At 40.4% G+C, this 18,565-nt stretch overlaps 1 protein-coding gene across 10 annotated transcripts in view; it reads right to left on the reverse strand.

Annotated features, from left to right (window-relative positions):
- Positions 1 to 18,565, reverse strand: part of LOC118760840 (golgin subfamily B member 1-like) — a 276,733-nt gene that overhangs the window by 174,839 nt on the left and 83,329 nt on the right. For 8 of the 10 annotated variants that reach the window (XM_036506355.1, XM_036506353.1, XM_036506349.1 and 5 more), the window contains exons 10-12: positions 16,609 to 16,806; positions 10,321 to 10,383; positions 4,424 to 6,916 (exon numbers count right to left, since the gene is read on the reverse strand). In XM_036506355.1, coding sequence (XP_036362248.1) covers positions 4,424 to 6,916; positions 10,321 to 10,383; positions 16,609 to 16,806 — 2,754 coding nt within the window. The remainder of the gene's footprint in view (positions 1 to 4,423; positions 6,917 to 10,320; positions 10,384 to 16,608; positions 16,807 to 18,565) is intronic. The other 2 variants (XM_036506357.1, XM_036506354.1) reach the window with 2 other exon arrangements.

Genomic DNA, 18,565 nt, shown 5'->3' on the forward strand with positions numbered 1-18,565 from the left:
TCTGCTGAGGTCAACTTTCCTTTTTATTCTTCCAGGGTTGAAAGTACAAGTAAAGAATTAGGGTCAATGTAATTAACTAGCTTTCTGGCCATATATCAAAACTTGGAATCATTATTATTACTATTAAAGATAGAGAGGAAGAACAAGACGTGGAGAGAGGGAGAGATGTATTTTGTGATACAAAAACAAAAATGTGCTTATTCCACTCTTAGGGGTAAAATCCAATATATGTTTGTTTTATGTGTAGGAGTGGTTATAAGGTGCAGGAGTGGCTATGTGGTAAGAAGCTTGCTTCCTAACCACATGGTTCTGGGTTCAGTCCCATTGCATGGTACCTTGGGCAAGTGTCTTCTACTCTAGCATCGGGCCTTGTGAGTGGATTTGGTAGATGGAAACTGAAAGAAGTCTGTCGCATATATATGTATATATAAAGGTGCAGGAGTGGCTATGTGGTAAGTAGCTTGCTTACCGACCACATGGTTCTGGATTCAGTCCCACTGCGTGGCACCTTGGGCAAGTGTCTTCTACTATAGCCTCAGGCTGACCAAAGCCTTGTGAGTGGATTTGGTAGACGGAAACTGAAAGAAGCCGGTCATATATATGTATATATATGTATGTGTGTGTATGTGTTTGTGTGTCTGTGTTTGTCCCTCCAACATCGCTTGACAACTGATGCTGGTGTGTTTACGTCCCTGTAACTTAGCGGTTCGGCAAAAGAGACTGATAGAATAAGTACTAGGCTTACAAAGAATAAGTCCTGGGGTCGATTTGCTCGACTAAAGGTGGTGCTCCAGCATGGCCACAGTCAAATGACTGAAAAGAGTAAAAGAGTATATATATGTATGTGTTTGTTGTTTGTGTCTGTGTTTGCCACCCCCGCCATCATTTGACAACCGATGTTGATGTGTTTACATCCCCGTCACTTAGCGGTTCGGCAAAAAGAGCCCGACAGAATAAGTACTAAGCTTACAAAGAATAAGTCCTGGGGTCAATTTATTCAACTAAAGGTGGTGCTCCAGTATGGTCACAGTCAAATGACTGAAACAAGTAAAAGAGTAAAAAAAAGGATAAATAGGAATCACATGTCATGCCAACTAAACACAACAGCAACTTCAAAAGAAATGGCTTCATGTAAATCAGAATCTCTGTATTTTCAAGAAGATCACACGAGAGCTAAAGTCAACAATCGTCCAGCAAATTAGTTTAACCCTTTCAATACCAACCTGGCTGAAACCGTCTCTGGCTCTGTAGTACAAATGTCATGTTTTCCTAAGTTTTGAATTAAAATCTTCCACCAAACCTTAGTCATAATTTATGTTCCTAACACTAGCTTAATTGATAACTAAGTTATTTTACTAAATTCTTTGTTATATTTAAAATTAATTGAAAGAAACACAGAGCATCTCAAAACACATACAGTAACAAAAGGGGTTTAGGTGGTGAATAATGTGGAGCTTCTCATTAAGGCAGAAGCTGCAACTCTCTGATCCATTCTTAATATCTGTGCTCTGTGCTCCAATAAAACAACATTTAACAGGATGGCAAAATACTAAAACAAGGTAAAATAATACACAACTGATATCAAGAAAGAAATACAATTACCAAATCAACCATCCTAAAAACATGAACAGAAGTCTTATGATTATCAGGGAAGTAGTAGAACTAGTTTGTCTAGAAAGATGCTATCCTGACATCTAGTCAGTTAGACAAACTGGTCAGTAAATCTTGTGAGTCAGCACAGATGTTCTATGGTTTTGACATGCAAGACTGGTCAGTAAAAGTACTGCAGGAAAACAAGTGAAGCTGGGTAGCTACATATTCAGGATAACATCTACCCTGAGTAATGCACAGCCAGGACCTTCTGCTGAGTCATAGACAGTTAACTGTACCAATCTGACATCATTTATCACATGACCACAAACATTTCAAACTATCCACTATTTTTCTTTCTAACTCTGGAGATCACAAATTATCACTGTAAAACACTGGTAAGGATTTAATTATGTAGCAATTATTTACAATACACTTTATTACAAGCAGATATTGAATGCATATAACATATGCAAGCATCATCATCATCGTTTAACGTCCACTTTCCATGCTAGCATGGGTAGGACAGAGAGGGCTGGCATCGGCCACGTTCGGATGGTGCTTCTTACATACCACCTGCACGGAAGCCAGTCAGGGCAAGAAGGTTGGCATCGACCACGTTCAGATGGGGCTTTTTACGTGCCACTGGTACAGGGACCATAACTACGGTTTACATTTGATTGTAATTGATTTACTATAGTTTCCATCTGATTAGTGTGCGTGCGTGCATTTGTGTTTATATTATCCTAATATATACTATTTAACTGCTGGTTCTAAAGCTACAAGGACAGAGTTTCATGCACTGCATTTATCAAACCAAGTTAGACAAGTGCAACACAGGAATCTCTCAACCTTGGTATTATTTACAGCTTAATAAAAGAAATATCATCACCATCATCATTTAATGCCTGTTTTATATGCTGACATGTGTTAGACAGTAAAACAGGAATAGATGAACCAGAGGATTGTGTCAAGCTTTGGATCGTTTCTACAGCTAAATGCCCTTCCTAATGCCAACCACTTTACAGAGTGTACTGGGTGCATTTTACATGGCACCAGCAGCACTGAGATTACCAAGTAATTCAAGAGACAAGAACCCCTCAAATGGGAAGGGTGAAGTATTCAGGGAGGTATCTTTATGTCAGGTAATGAGAAGTTACAAGTATGATAGAGAGAGAGAAACAGGTGTCTTGCTGTAGGGAAGATATATGGTTACCTCAGTTGGAAAAGGAGAGACAAGGAAGGAAATAGTGGGAAATGAACAGAAACTAGAAAAGTGAGACAAAAACATTTTTTTAGAAAATCACAATATTTGAAGGAAAATTTTCTTAAATTAAAAACCACTAATTATATATTAAAAATATATATAAAAAACAGAACAACAAATCTCTCCAAACATACATATATGCATGCATGCACGCACGCACGCACGCACACACACACACACAGAGACACACACAAGCATACACATATAAAACCCAATATTTGTGAGTTTAAATGCTAGTTTACTAACCACAAGTTTATAAGTTCAAATTAGAAGACTGTCACCAAGTTGTGCACTCAAGAATGTAACACCATGGTTCCAATTCCCAGACTGCATTCTTGAACAAAACACTTCATTTTACATTGCTCCAGTGCACTCGGCTGTTAAGAGATAACCTTATGACAGACTGGCACTCTGTGCAGGGGTCATGCTGTCCTGCCAGCCTAACTAAGTGGAGTGGCATCATTTGAAAGCTACCACAATACAAGGAAGCACACTGTGACCAGCGATGTATAACAACATCTGATAGTCTGATTGATAAAGTGATTGTGTATGTGTGTGTGTGTGTGTTTAAGTGGGCTTTTCCCCATGCTAGCAAGGGATTACGCATGCACACACACACACACACACACACACACACACACACACACACAGAGTTATATCCATTGATATTCTTATTACATTAACCCAGCAAAAATCTATAAATGCAGAATAAAAATTATAGAAAAGTGTTCCAATAAAAAAAGTAAAACAAACTGAAAAGTGTACAAGTCCACCTACCTGCAAGTAAATGTTTAAAAAATAAAATATCCTATCAAGTCGGCAGAGTCGTAAGAATGGTAGGAATTCATTTTGGCTTTTGTTGTTCTGAGATTAAATTCAAACAGGTTTGACTTCATCAGTTAGGGTTGATAAATGAAGAGACAGTCAAGAGATAAGGATGGATGAATCGTAGAATTTGTTTCAGCTCTGTGGATTCTAAGTTCAAATCATACCTCTTGTCATTAGAAAAAAGTGGTTCCTTCAGCATCCAGCAAATACTGTGACAGGTTTGAGAAGTCCTTAAGCAAGAGCTCAACTAGACTGGTTCCTCTCAATGCCAGCACATCAGCAGATATGGAAGGCCAGAAGCGAGAACAAATTTCTGTTGCAAGCACAAAGCCACATATTTTGAAGGAGATGCATAATAGATTAATTGACCCCAAAACATGACTGGTACTTATTTTATCAACCCTAAAAAGATGAAAGTCAATGACAGCTATGGCAAACGATTTTGAATTCAAGATGTGAAAGGGAGGGACTAAATAAAATGAAGCATTTTGTCCGCTGCTCTACCAATTCTATAATCAATTGCCCTAACAAAAGTATTAATAATACTAAACAACAACAAAATTAATAACATAAAGTAAATGAAAATATATTCGTTTTTTTTCAAACATTAAAAATAAAATAAAATAACAAAGAGAATGTAAAAAATTAGACAAAAGAATTATTATAGATGAGAAATGACAAGAGAAGAATTTGGTTAGAGAGATAGAAACAAGAATATTAAGAACAAGAATGCTGCACCTGTTCTGCGTGGATGGAATGAAGACTGGCAACATGAGCTGAATGATGTTCCTCAAGGCGGGATTCCCGCATGCTGAAGTCGCTGCGCAGTTGCTGGCGTAGGTACTCCACAGCACGCTTGTGATGTTCGTCCATGTCCTTGCGCAGAGCTTCCAACCTGTCAATGTTCTGTTTCTCAATAACTAATTTGGCTTCGTTAAGTTCTTGTGTAAACTTCTCTTGCAGTTCTATATCATTTAGTTGATTGTCATTGCCAGCAGTGACACCTGTCTCTGGACTGATCTCGCTGGCACATTTGTTTACGCGTTGTTCTATGTCCCGAAGATGTCTCTCTTTTGTCTCCAGTTCATAGTTTGTCTGTGTCAGTTGGGATTCAAGGATGAACTTCTCCGACATCAGTTGTTTTTCCACCTCCTCCTTGTCTCTGATGAGTTCTTCCAGCCGCAACTGCTGCTGCAACATATAATCACACTCAGCCTTCTTGCTGGACAATTCAGCCTCAGCTATCTGTACTTTTTCAGTCAGTTGCTGGACATGTTCCTTCTCTCGATGGAGATGCTCATCAAGGCTGGTTTTGGCTGCTACAACTTCTGTGAATTGGTTCTCAAGTAGTCTTTCTTCACTGAGTTTGTCAGCAAGCTCATCACGATGTTTCTGAAGTAGCAATAGTTGGCTGCCAAAAGATGTCTCTAAATCTTCAGCAGTCACAGAATGTTTCGGATTCGTCTGTAGCATTTTCGCCTTCATCACAAGACACTCTTGATTATACAGCTTCTTCTGCAGATCCTTGTTGTCTTCTGTCAATCTGTTACAGGTTTCTCGAAGCAATGAAACTTTTTCTCGAAGGTCAACAACATCAACAGAAAGAGAAATGGTATCAGTGCTGTCCAAAATATCTAACAAATTCTGAGTATCACAAAGTCCTTTCACTTTTTTAAAGCGGTCAATTTTCTCCTTTATGGTGGCTATCTCTTTGACATGGTCCTCTTTACTTTGTAAAAGTGACCGTTTCAACTCCGCTATCTCATCAATAAGTTCAATTTGTTTGTCTTGAACAAATAAGAAGTCTCCTTGATCTAGTTGAAACTCAGACAGGATTTTTTCAGACTCACGAAATTCTTTATTCAGTAACAACAAAGACGGACTAGACTGTGTCGATCTGGTTAATTTGGGCGGAGACGCAAGGCTGTCACTGTATCTATCACTTTGGTTCAGGGCTGGACTGGAGTTATTTCTATTCGAATGCTCTGAATGATAGTTAATCCAATTGTCTCTATCCCCTGCCGGACTTGAATTATCAGACAGTGAGGACTTATTCAAAGAATCTGGGGATGTCTCACGATCAGATTTGGGGGATTTCAGACTTGGCATCTGTGGAATGTTGGCGAAATTGGATTCTAAGGAAATGTTATTGCTGGACTGAGACAAATGTTGTGGTATTGGATGATGATGTTCCATTTCATGATCTACGTCACGGACATTGTTATTTGGTTCTGAATGACGACGGCCCCCTACAGGAGCCAACTCAATTTTACCATTGTCCATAGAGGTCATTGTTCCTTTGTGGTTCCAGCCATCACGAGATCTAGAATATTCTTCTTCAAGATTATTAATATAATGCTGCTGGTCAATCACTTTTACAAACAGCTCGTTTATCTTTGATTTCAACTCCTGATGCTCAACCTCAGACTGACTTAGTTTATTCTGATAGAACACTACTTGGTCTTCAGTGTTGGCTAGTTTCACTTTAATATCTGTCAGCTCCACCTCAGACGGATGTCTGTCTTGTCCCCGTTGGACTTCCTTTGTGATATTCAACTCGGTCTGCAGCTGGTCCCGAGTCAGTTGGACATTCTCCAGTTCATTGGAGAGGTTCTCACACCGACTCAGAAGATGGAAGCGTTCTTTACCAAAAAGTTCAAGTTGAGTACTTAGACGTTTTTTCAAAGACAGTCTCTCTTCTGCTAAACTGATACAGTTGGGGCATTGCAGCTCAGGACTGCTTTTCCTTTGGAAAGTGGAACTAAGCACAGGTTCAGTAACAGTCCGTTCCATGAGTTCATTGTATTCATCTTGGAGCTCCATGGACAGCTCCTCTCTTGGTTGGTCTCCCATGCTTGCTGAACCATCCAAAGAATCTACTTCAAATGATGATTTTTCTGATATATTGTCCAATGAAGTGAGTCCTTTCTCCGTTAAAATTTTCAGGGCTATTTCGTAACGTTTGCGGTAGCCTTGGCAATCCAGCTTTGTGCAGGTTTTCTCTTCGTTGTCAAAACAACCCTTCGCTTGGCTGATTTCCACCAGACTTCGGGACGCTGACTCTATGTCCTGAGGCAAGGTGTCAAATTTCCGCTTTGCTCTTGGAGATGAAGACATCGGTTTTTTCGAACGCTTACTCCATAAAGAGAAGTGTTCTTCTTGTATCTGCTCATACTGGGTGTTTAGGAGTTCAATCTGTTTCAGCAGAGAGTCTCGAGACTCAGCCAGTTTCTGAAAAAGACAAGAAGAAAATAAATTATTAAGAATAAAGATGCTAAACCCTAACACAGCATTTGGGCATACATATCCCAAAATAAGTCCCATGTCCCAATGGTGTAGCTAGAGTGTGTGCTGCCTGGGGCAGTCCAAGTCTGTTTCCCACGCTGGGCCCCATAGAAGGTACAACATATTGCACAGTTATTCCCTCTTAAAATGTCATCCCCACAGAAGTGTCACCCAAAGCCAATCACCTTCACCACCCCACCAGTTGCACAACTATCATATCCCATCGACCCTTTTTTGGCGGTAACAAAGCCAGTACTTGAAGACTTCATCTTCACAGTGGTTCTTGGGCAAATCTGATTAGCAGAATACTTCCATCCATCTCCAAATGAAATTTGTGGGAAGAACTTGATCACAACATTACAAAGAATAGCTGCTTACAGCACTAGTTGTATCTATCGTTAAGGTGTATATTTAAATATACACAGCTTATACACGGCTACTGAATATATAAAATATATAAAAGCGCAGTAGTGGCTGTGTGGTAAGAAGCTTGATTCCCAACTACATAGTCCCAGGTTCAGTCCCACTGTGTGACACCTTGGGCAAGTGTCTTCTACTCTAGCCTCGAGCCAACCAAAGCTTTGTCAGTGAATTCGGTAGACAGAAACTGAAAGAAGCCCATCATATATGTAGACAGACAGACAGACAGATAGGTTTGTGTCTGTGTTTGTCCCCTCCAACATCACTTGACAACCAATGTTGGTGTTTTTACTTCCCCATAACTTAGTGGTTCAGCAAAAGTGACTAGAATAAGTACCAAGCTTACAAAGAATAAGTCCTGGGGTCAATTTGTTCGTCTAAAGGTGGTGCTCCAGCATGGCCACAGTCAAATGACTGAAACAAGTACAAGTACATATAATATACACAGCCACTGTATATATACACAGCCAGTCAAACTGAGCCATATCAGAGTCATGTGTCCTATTCAGTTTTCTTGCGTGTCCTCACCTCTGGTAATGAATGCTGGGTAATGACAAAGAGCTCAAATGCAAATACAAGCAGCCAAAATGGGATTCTACCGATTCTATTCTCGGGAATAACATTTATTGAACAGGGTGCATAGCGCAGAGAACAGGGAGTCGGGCTGTCTCTCAGATTGAGCTGATACTTTTCCATATTGAGAGGTCACAGCTCTGGTGCTGTGGATGTAATTAAAATGTCACAGAGAAGAACTGCAAGTCAGACTCTCTAAGCCAAGTCAAGTGGCAGGAGACCCAGGGCTGAACCAAGAATGAAGGGTTTGGATAATATTCATGGTTTCAGTTCATCATGCTTGGGAATCCAACAGGAAAAGTGTAATAACAGCTGTTTTTGTTAGGACCCTTTGGAAGAGATGAGTGAGTACTCTACACCCACAACCCACCCAGGAATAATGGGTGGAGAAAACAAATGGATGGAGAGGTAGATGGCCAAGGTCAGTGCCCCGCAACTGGTATGCTGCAACACACTGGTGTGCCATGAGACGATGCTAGGTGTCCCGCAATGTGACCTGAATGTAATTTTTTTTTCCCTATACTTTTAGTTATGTTTTCAGTTCAGGTGTGCCACTGAATTTTTGAAAAGAATATAAGTGTACCACAATTGAAAGAAAGGTTGCGGAGCACTGGCCTAGATCACAAATGCAGAACATTAGCAGTGAGTGATGATGAAAACAAAGTGTTGAGTCTCTGGTTAATAGACTTACACCATACCAACTTCACCAGGTGTAGCCATTATAAGTGTTCGTGCACACACACACACACACACTCACACAGATATATATTGATATTGGTTATCTATTTAAGTTAGAAGAAACAGGTAAATAATTTTTCAAACACGAGAAATGTGATGTTTACATCAAAGAGATTTATTAGTATTCAATCCGGATTTCTTTCCATCAAGGCACACAGACAGTTAGGTGCTAAGGTGCAGATAAACCAATCAATGTTGACTAGATAATATACATAAACATAAATGCATGAGAATCAAGGCACATCAACTCACAGGATGCCAGAAATGGCTAGGTACAATAGCAAAGAGCTTGCAATGAAATAAACAACATTGAATACATCAAGTGTTGGCAGGAAACTGTAGATAAGCTAGTGTTTATGTTTACTATATATATACACACACACACATACATACACACACTTTGATATCGAACAGTAAGAATGAGTGCTCAACACCACACTGGTGGACAAATATTCTTTATTTGTGGATCAAGAAGGCTACCAGTGGTTTCATGTGAAAAGATCTTCACAATTGTTCAAGCATGCCATATGTTAGTACTCATTTCCATTTTGGATGGGAATAGTAACCTTGTAACCCACAAATAAAGTGTGCATGTGCACGTCTTGTGTGTAGTTCCAGTCAAAACCTGGGGTCAATTTAGTCAACTAAACCCTTACCCCTAAACTTGCGACTTTCTGCTTACATTAGAAATGGTTATCATCACCCTCAGGGATGTTTTTTTTTCTCTTTTTTTTTTAGCAATATTACATTACTGAAGACTAGGTCTTGGTTTCCTTTGTGCCATACTACCAGCAATAACAATGGTACATTTCTTCAAGAGCTTCATTAAACTTCTGTTAGGGCTTCTCAGAGATAAAATTAAAAATCTTTTGCAACCAAAATAGGAAAAAGACATTGTAAATTAAAGGTGTCAACCGATCCCATTGCAAGTGAGAGGTGCCAATAAGTGAAGTCATATCAAAAGAAAACAAACCATTCCAAATATAAATTTTCAAAGGTTACATACATGCACACAAACATAGACAAAAACACAGCTCTCCCTATATATATTAAGGTGCAGGTGTGATTTTGTGGTTTCTGGTTCAATCCCACTCTGTGACACCCTGGGCTAGTCTTCTACTATAGCTTTCGGCCAACCAAAGTTTTGTGATTGGATCTGGTTGGTGGAAACTGAAATAAGGTTGTTATATGTATATAATTGTGTGTGTGTGTTACTGTCTCATTGCCTTGACATTGTGTGATAGTTGTAAATGAGTGTCACTGTCATATAAGCGGCATCCTTTTATTTTTCTGAGGTTCAATGTTTGATCAAGGAGAGACATTGCCTCACCTGTTTCCAGGTGAGGATTGGCATAGAAAATCTGACTCAACAAATTTTGTCTGACCAATACAAGCATGGAAAAGTGGACATTAAAGCAACGATGATAATGAAACCCCCATCACAAACACAGAGATACACAGACACACACACACACACACACACACACACACACACAGATAGCCAAGCACACATATATACATGTGTAGCTAAATGCAGAAGTGGCAACAGAAGGCATGCCAAAGGTGGGAGATACAGGTTGTATAGAAGATTAGTAAGTGGACTAAAGGTAAATACCAACCTCAGCCAAATCTCTGTGGTGGAGCAAGTGTTGTTTTACATCTGTTTTCCCATGCATGCATTGCTAGGATGATAGATTATATATTAATATAAAATGGCAGTGTGTCTCTATTTCTCTCTGTTTGTCAGTCCCCATACTGCCACTATCTAATATTCCTTTCTATTATAGGCACAAGGCCTGAAATTTGGGGGGAGGGGGCCAGTCAATTAGATTGACCCCAGTACGCAACTGGTATTTAATTTATCAACCCTGAAAGGATGAAAGGCAAAGTAAACCTTGTGGAAGCTAATATCTAATAATGCCATCTTATTCAATTGCCTGATACACGATTCTCTGCACAAGCAAGATGGACAGAAATAGTGCTTCAAGAACGCAATCAAAGCTTTCCTGAAGAGCTTTGAGGTCAACCCCAACACCTGGGAAACACAAGCACAAGACCGCCCTGCCTGGCATAGCTGCATCATCAGAGATGCCACCTCTTACAAACAGAACTGGATTGCAGGGGGTGGGGGAAGAAAACATGAACTACGCAAGGCTAGAGCCAATTCTTTGCGTTCAGTCCAACAGACCATCAGTGCCTGACATGCAGTAGGGTCTTCCAAACATGCATCAGACTGACTGGTCATAGATGGACACACAGCACTATGTTGTTCTAGGTGTTATCCTTGGTCATCAATAACAATGGACGAACTAACAATGCAATTAATGCACTGTTGAATTAATTAGTTAAGTAAATACTAAATAGAAATGTACATAAGTTTAACTGCCTCTGTGTAAACTGTGCATCAATCATGTGTGTGTTTAACATCTGGTGTTGTATGCAAGCATAACTTGGATAGGAATAGATTAGGAGGCAAGATTTTATGGCCAAATAATCTTCCTGTTATCAACCTTCACCTGTTTGTTTTTAGAATTTACAGATTCCACAAGTTTTCAAAAGCACAGAATATGGCATAGTGGTTAAGAACGTGGGCTACTAACCTCAAGATTCCGAGTTCGATTCCAGGCAGTGGCCTGAATAATAATAATAATAATAACAACATTGAAAAATACCTGAGGAATGAGAACCCACATTCGAAATTTCCCCAAGACACCTGATGAAGGCTGGAGAGTATATCAGCCGAAACGGTGTGTTAACAACAAACAAGATGAGGACAAATAACCATCAAATGTAAATAATGTAAATAATGCACAGAGTGATCTGTAGTAATATCAACATCAGCACTGCTTTGCTGAAATGGAAACCAGTAAAGTACACACACAATGGACTTATTACAGTTTCTGCCTACTTAATTCACTCACAACGTGTTAGTCAAACTAGAGCAATAAAAGACACTTGTCCAAGGTGTCACACGAAGGAACTGAACCCAAAGCCAGATGGTTGCAAAGCAAATTACCAGGCTGCCACTTTTTTTGTATGTGTGTGTGTATATAATCAACATCATGTAACATTTGTTTTGTTTCAGTTCAAATTCCGCTGGGGTCGACTTTGCCTTTCATCCTTTCAGGGTTAATAAATTAAATACCTGTTGCATACTGGGAGGAGTCAATCTAATCGACTGGCCCCTCTCCCCAAAAATTGTGGGTCTTGTGCCTGAAGTAGAAAAGAACATTTGGTTTGCTTGTCGGCATGGGTTGGATGGTTTGACAGGAGGTGACAAGCCAGAGGACCATACCAAGCTCCAATGACTGCTTTGGCTAGTTTCTATGGCTGGCTGCCCTTCATAATGCCAACCACTTTACAGAGTGCACTGGATGCATTTTATGTGGCACCTGCAACAGTGAGGTCACCAGGTAACTTGCAAGGCAAGACCCTCACCTCAACTGCCATGGGGTGTAGCATCGCAGGAAGGGGTTTTATGCCAAGTGACGAGAGGCTAAATTACGACAGAGGGAAGGAAGCTAAATAGTTTAACACACCACCACTCTAACGACTTTAGTAATAACAACAACAATAATAATAATAATCACATGACAAAGAATTTTTTTTAAATAATAAAACAGCACAAAAAATAACAATACAAAATAAAACGGTGGTCAAACAATAAAACCAAGCAAAGTTTACATGTATGCAAGTTATTATAAAAATAGTGAAAACTGATCGATTCGGACTATTTAAACTTATTTCACATTATTTTTCCTATGCTCCCACATGGGCCATCGAGGGATTCATTAAATAGACGTTTGACTAGCTAGAAATAGCAGTTTAATCTCCACCAAAACACATTTGTATTATTTTGAAAAGGAAAGAACACTTTTGACAAAGTAGTACAGGATATATTTCTTTGTTGCCCACAAGAGGCTAAACATAGGGAAGACAAACAAGGACAGACAAAGGGATCAAGTCGATTATATCAACCCCAGTGCATAACAGGTACTTATTTAATCGACCCTGAAAGGATGAAAGGCCAAGTAAACTTCAGCGGAACTTGAACTCAGAACGTAAAGACAGACAAAATACCGCTAAGCATTTTGCCCGGCCTGCTAATGACTCTGCCAGCTCGCTGCCCTAGTAGTATAGGATATATGAAAAGATAAGAGAGTCATGGCTGAAATGCCTTTCATCAAAAGCCATGGAAACTGAGAAATCAGCGTTATGGGTCTGTATGAACCCCATTATAGTACATTCATGTCATGTCAATATGGATGCTCCTTCTGGTCACTGGGAAGGATAGATTGGATACAAACGTAGATGTAACTAACTTAGCAGTGTGTACAAACAACCAACACACTATCAGCACTAGTTTTTGAGAAGAGTTTCAGATTAGGCTGGTTAGGCTGGAGGGCCATAAACCTACAAGAAGGAAACTCCAGTTTCAAATCCTGAGCAGAGGGAGCTAGTTTAAATGGGCAGCAGTGTAATTGTCTACAAGAAAGAAACCCTGATAGAAAACCAACATCTGGCACTAGGTTAATCAGCTGATCCTGAAAACAAAGAACTTCTCATTATAGAAACTTCCAACACTCAGAAGAATGCACAACACTTTAGAACAGTAGTTCTGAACTGCAGTACCCAGAACTGCAAGCACCCTTCCAGCGGCCCTCAATAGATATAATAAATTTTTCTTTGACTTGTATTTTACTTATTTTGGTGCAGACCTCTAAAAAAACCCAGGTTTTAGATCTGACCCAGATACTAAAAAGGGTACTTGTACTTGTGGCAACATTCACCCTGGGCGGGTTGAGTCGGCTTCTTCCACCACCCTCGAGGCATCTCGAACCATGGCAGTGGAAGGAGTTTCATGGGAATATGAATTTCACAAGCGGTCCCCCAACAATCCCGCATGTAGAGACATCCTGTTTGCCGCAGATTGTCCACAGACGCAGGGACAGAACGACCGAGGAGCTGCCGGTTGCCGAAACAGACACTCCGAGGGTGAGGAACCACAGGTTTAGAAATGCAGTGGTTCCTAATGTAGAAAGAGACAGAAATACAACAGGCTTGAGTTAAAACGGAGAGGAATTTCAGGGACCAATTACACCACTACAAGGGCCCCTGAAGAAAGAGGAAGCACAGAGGATCCAGGAGCACCTGGAGAAGACTTGTTGAAAAAGAGAAGCAAGCCAGTAGCTGGGAAACATGGGACCAGGTGCAAAACACAGCCATTAACAGTACAGGGAGAGAGAGTGTGGAAGTGTTATGTGCCACCTGACACAAAGTGGAAAGAGAAAAATATGAAATGTGTTCTTCTTTTAAGACAATAGAATATGGTTTGAGGAAAATGTAGCTGCTAATTTCAGCAAGTCAAGCAATCATATAGTAGCCCCTATGCTTGTGAGTGTTTTCAGATATAATTGTACACAAAAATCTTAAAATATAGCTGAATTAGACATGAAATCCCAAATTATCACCATTATGAGAAACAAAAAAAATGAAAGTAAAGTAGATCATTCCAGAACATGCTGTGACCTCAGGAAATTAACATCAAGCATTTGGTGTTAGAATAGACGTCCAAGTTGATGCAAAGATGACAAAATAATTCCAAGATTAATTCTTTCACTTGTTTCAGTCACTTGAATGTGGCCATGCTTCAGCACAACCTTTAGTCTCACAAATCAACCACAGGACTAATTCTCTGTAAGCCTAGTACTTATTCCATCGGTCACTTTTTGCTGAACTGCTAAATTACGGGGACATGAACACACCAACATCAGTTGTAAAGCAATGGTGGGAGGGGACAAACACAAACATCACAAATACATGTGTGTATGTGTTGTGTATATATATATATATATATATATATACACGCAACAGGCTTCTTTCAGTTTCCGTCTACCACATCCACTCACAAAGCTTTGGTCGGCCTGAGGCTATAGAAGACGCTTGCCCAAGGTACCACACTGTGGGACTGAACCCAGAACCATGTGGTTGGGAAGCAAGCTTCTTACCACACACCCACTTCTGCGCCTTTGTCTGATCTTCTTTCTTTAATTTTTTTTTTTTTTTTTTTTTTTGTCCAGACACGGTTGTGTGGTTAAGAAACTCACTTTGCAACCATATGGTTTCAGGTTCAACCACACTGTATGGCACCTTGGATAAGTATTTTCTACTACAGTCCCAGGCTGAACAATGAGTGAATTTAGTAGACAGAATCAGCGGGGAAGGCCATCGTGTGTGTGTATTTAGAAAGAGAGAGAGAGAGGTATGTGTTTCTTTGTGTCTGCCTGACAACTGGTGTTGGTTTGTTTATGTCAGTGTAACTTAGCAGTTTGTCAAGTGACTGTTAGAGTAAGTAGCAGATTAATAAAGAAATTAACTAAGTAGTACTGGGGTTGATTTGTTCAACTAAACCCTTTGAGCCTGGTGTTTATTTTTATCAAACCAGGAAAGATAGAAAGAGTCAACCACTGTGGCTTCTGAACTCAGACCATAAACTCTCATCAACCCCCATCAGTGATTACAATAATAATAATAATAATAATAATAATAATAATAATAATAATAATAATCATCATCATCGTTGTTTAACATCTGCTTTCCATGCTGGCATGGGTCGGTTGGTTTGACTGAAGACTGGCAAACCGAGAAGCTGCACCTGGCTCCAAATTGATTTGGCAAGGTTTTTACAGCTGGATGTCCTTCCTAATGCCAACCACTCTGAGAATGTAGTGAGTGCTTTTTACATGCCACCGGCACAAGTGCCAGCCAGGTGGCACTGGCATCGGTCACATTCAAAGGCACAAGGCCAGAAATGGTGGGGGAGGGGACTGGTCAGTTACATCAACCCTCAATGTTTCACTGGTACTTAATTTACTGACCCCGAAAGGATGAAAGACAAAGTCAACTTTAGTGGAATTTCAACTCAGAACTTAGCGACAGGTGAAATACCACTAAGCATTTCATCCAGTATGCTAACGATTCTGCCACCTCGCCACCTTAACAATAACAACAATAATAATCCTGTTCTATATTTAAGAGACGAGGAATTATGTACATTATTTACATTGTAGTAAAGATTGTTTGCCAACATAACATGGCAGTCCTGGTGTAGGACCAATGCTGCTGTAATTTAGCCCCAGGAGATATCGTCTCCAGCTGGCTATACAACATGATCTGGTTCTGCCAGCTCGCCACCCTAATAACGATGACAATAAAAGTAATAGTAATAATAATAATAATAATAAATGACCTGATGCAGTACCAGATAGTGGCTCTCATGACTGCTTATCTTAACTGCTTGGAAGTTTTATCATGTTCATTGTCTTGTCTTGGTATAACAGATGGGCTACAGTAAATATTCTGCTCAACACCACAGATTTGCTATTCAGTTGTTTGACCATAACCAGTTGAGCATGTCCCTTAGTGGCTGACGATATGTGCATCTCTGATTGTGAGCAGAAGTAGTGGGGGAGCATCGTTGCCATGTGTTGAGAGGAATTCTTTGGGGTTTGGATAATTCACCTTAAACAACCCTTATGATGCCAGTGCCCACTAACTGGCTACATGCCGGTGGCACATAAAATGCACTATTCGAAAGTGATTGCTGCCAGGGTTGCCTGACTGGCCCTCATGCCAGTGGTATGTAAAAAGCACCCACTACACTGTCAGAGTGGTTAGCATTAGGAAGGGCATCCAGCTGTAGAAACCTTGCCAGATCAGATTGGAGCCTGTTGCAGCTACTGGCTCTCCAGACCCCAGTCAAAATATCCAACTCATGCTAACATGGAAAACGGAAGTTAAGCAATGATGATGATGACGACGATGATTTCTTAATTCTGGAGTCCGATCAGAATTTCACTACTTGCAACAAGAATTTGATTAATTGAAGAGGAAAGGGAGGGACTCACCTGGTTCTCGGCATGCAAGTCATGCATTATACCATACAACTTAGTGTCCAGCTCCTGTGGAGACATAGACTGGCATTCCTTCATTACACTTACACGTAACTCATTCAGCTCTTGCTTGTGCTTGAGCTCGAGGTCAGAACGTACCTGCTGAAGATTCTCGATAAACATTCGGTCATTTTCTGCCTTTACGGATTCCAACTGAAAACACAATGAAATAAGTCAATTTATTCAGAGATAATATATATCTCTATGTTTAAGAGATGAGGAATTATTTACATTATTTACATTTGACGGATATTTGTCCTCATCTTGCTTGTTGTTAACACGTTTCGGCTGATATACCCTCTAGCCTTCATCAGGCGTCTTGGGGAAATTTCAAACCTAGGTTCTATTTCCTAAGGTATTTTTCGATGTTATTATTGTTATAATAATTATTATCATTGAGGAAAGCATGGTAGTTCGCACACATGCATCGTACAATCTACCTTTCACTCTGAGCGAGAGACCCTTTGTCACTTGTAGGGGTAGAAGCTTTCTGAACTTTGCCCAGGCTATTCTTATTCTAGTGGTAACACTCTCTGAGCATCCACCCCAAACTCACTTGGTCACCTAGGTAGTGGAAGCTATCAACTACTTCTAGTTTCTCCCCCTGGAGTGTGATGGAATCTGTTTTCTGAACATCTGTGGTGTTTATTGCACCTGTGCATCTGCCACACATGAATGCTATCTTCTCAGTTAATCTTCCTTTGATGTTGTTGCACCTCTTATGTGTCCATAGCTTACACTGGGTACATCTTATGGAGTTTCTACGTACACCTTTTCTACAAATTGAGCAGAGTCGCCTACTTGAGAGTAATGTGTTCACCTTCCAACTTACTTGGTCTTTGCTACATTGACTCTAAGGCCTTTTGATTATAAACCTTGCTTCCACAACCAAAATTTCTCCTCTAGTTCTGGCAGTGATTCTGCTATGACGGCCAAGTCATTAGCATAGAGAAGCTCCCAGGGGCAACCTGTCTTGAATTTCTCTGTTATTGCCTGGAGGACTATGATGAATAACAAGGGACTGAGGACTGAACCTTGGTGGACCCCTACTTCTACCCGGAATTCTTCACTATACTCATTGCCAATCCTAACCTTACTAACAGCCTTTCTGTACAGGGACTGTACAGCCCTTATTAAACATGCATCAATCCCCAGTTTCCGCATCACCCACCAGATAAGGGATCGGGGGACCCTGTCAAAGGCTTTCTCCAAGTCCACAAAAGCTAAGTAGAGGGGTTTATCTTTAGCTAGGTATTTCTCCTGTAGTTGTCAAACCAGGAATATGGCATCAGTAGTGCTTCTACCCAGCACAAAACCAAACTGCATCTCATCTAAGCAGACTCTCTCCCTAATGAGATGGGCTTTGACCCTCTCCATGACCTTCATCACCTGATCCAGCAGTTTGATACCCCTGTAGTTATTTCTATCTAGAGCATCAGCTTTACCCTTGTAGCAGTTGACTATGGTGCTGCTACGCCAGTCGTTGGGTATGACTCCATCATGAACTACTTGCTTTACAATGTAGGTGACTAGGCCATAGCCCACACCACCAGATGATTTAAGCATCTCAGCAGTGATTCCTGGCTTCATACCCTTAATTGCTTTATCTACTAGGGAGCTGTCTATATGGATAGCTGGTCCCTCTGCTGGGTCAACATTTGGCAGGCCCTCCTTCTCCCAGTCATTCTCCAAATTCAGTAGCCTTTCATAATGGCTTCTCCAAGCTTCTTTCTTTTCCGAATCATTAAAAGCAAGTGTATCATCATCCATGTGGACACATTTCTCTCCTGTGATGTCACAATTTTCTCTCACACACTGCAATCTGAATACCTCAGTTCTTTGGTCCTCACGTCGCTGGACATTGGCAAACTTCTTTTCTGCTTCGCTTTTGGCTATGTATACCTGCCACCCA

Source organism: Octopus sinensis, linkage group LG10, assembly GCF_006345805.1.
Source record: "Octopus sinensis linkage group LG10, ASM634580v1, whole genome shotgun sequence".
Classification (NCBI taxonomy): domain Eukaryota; kingdom Metazoa; phylum Mollusca; class Cephalopoda; order Octopoda; family Octopodidae; genus Octopus; species Octopus sinensis.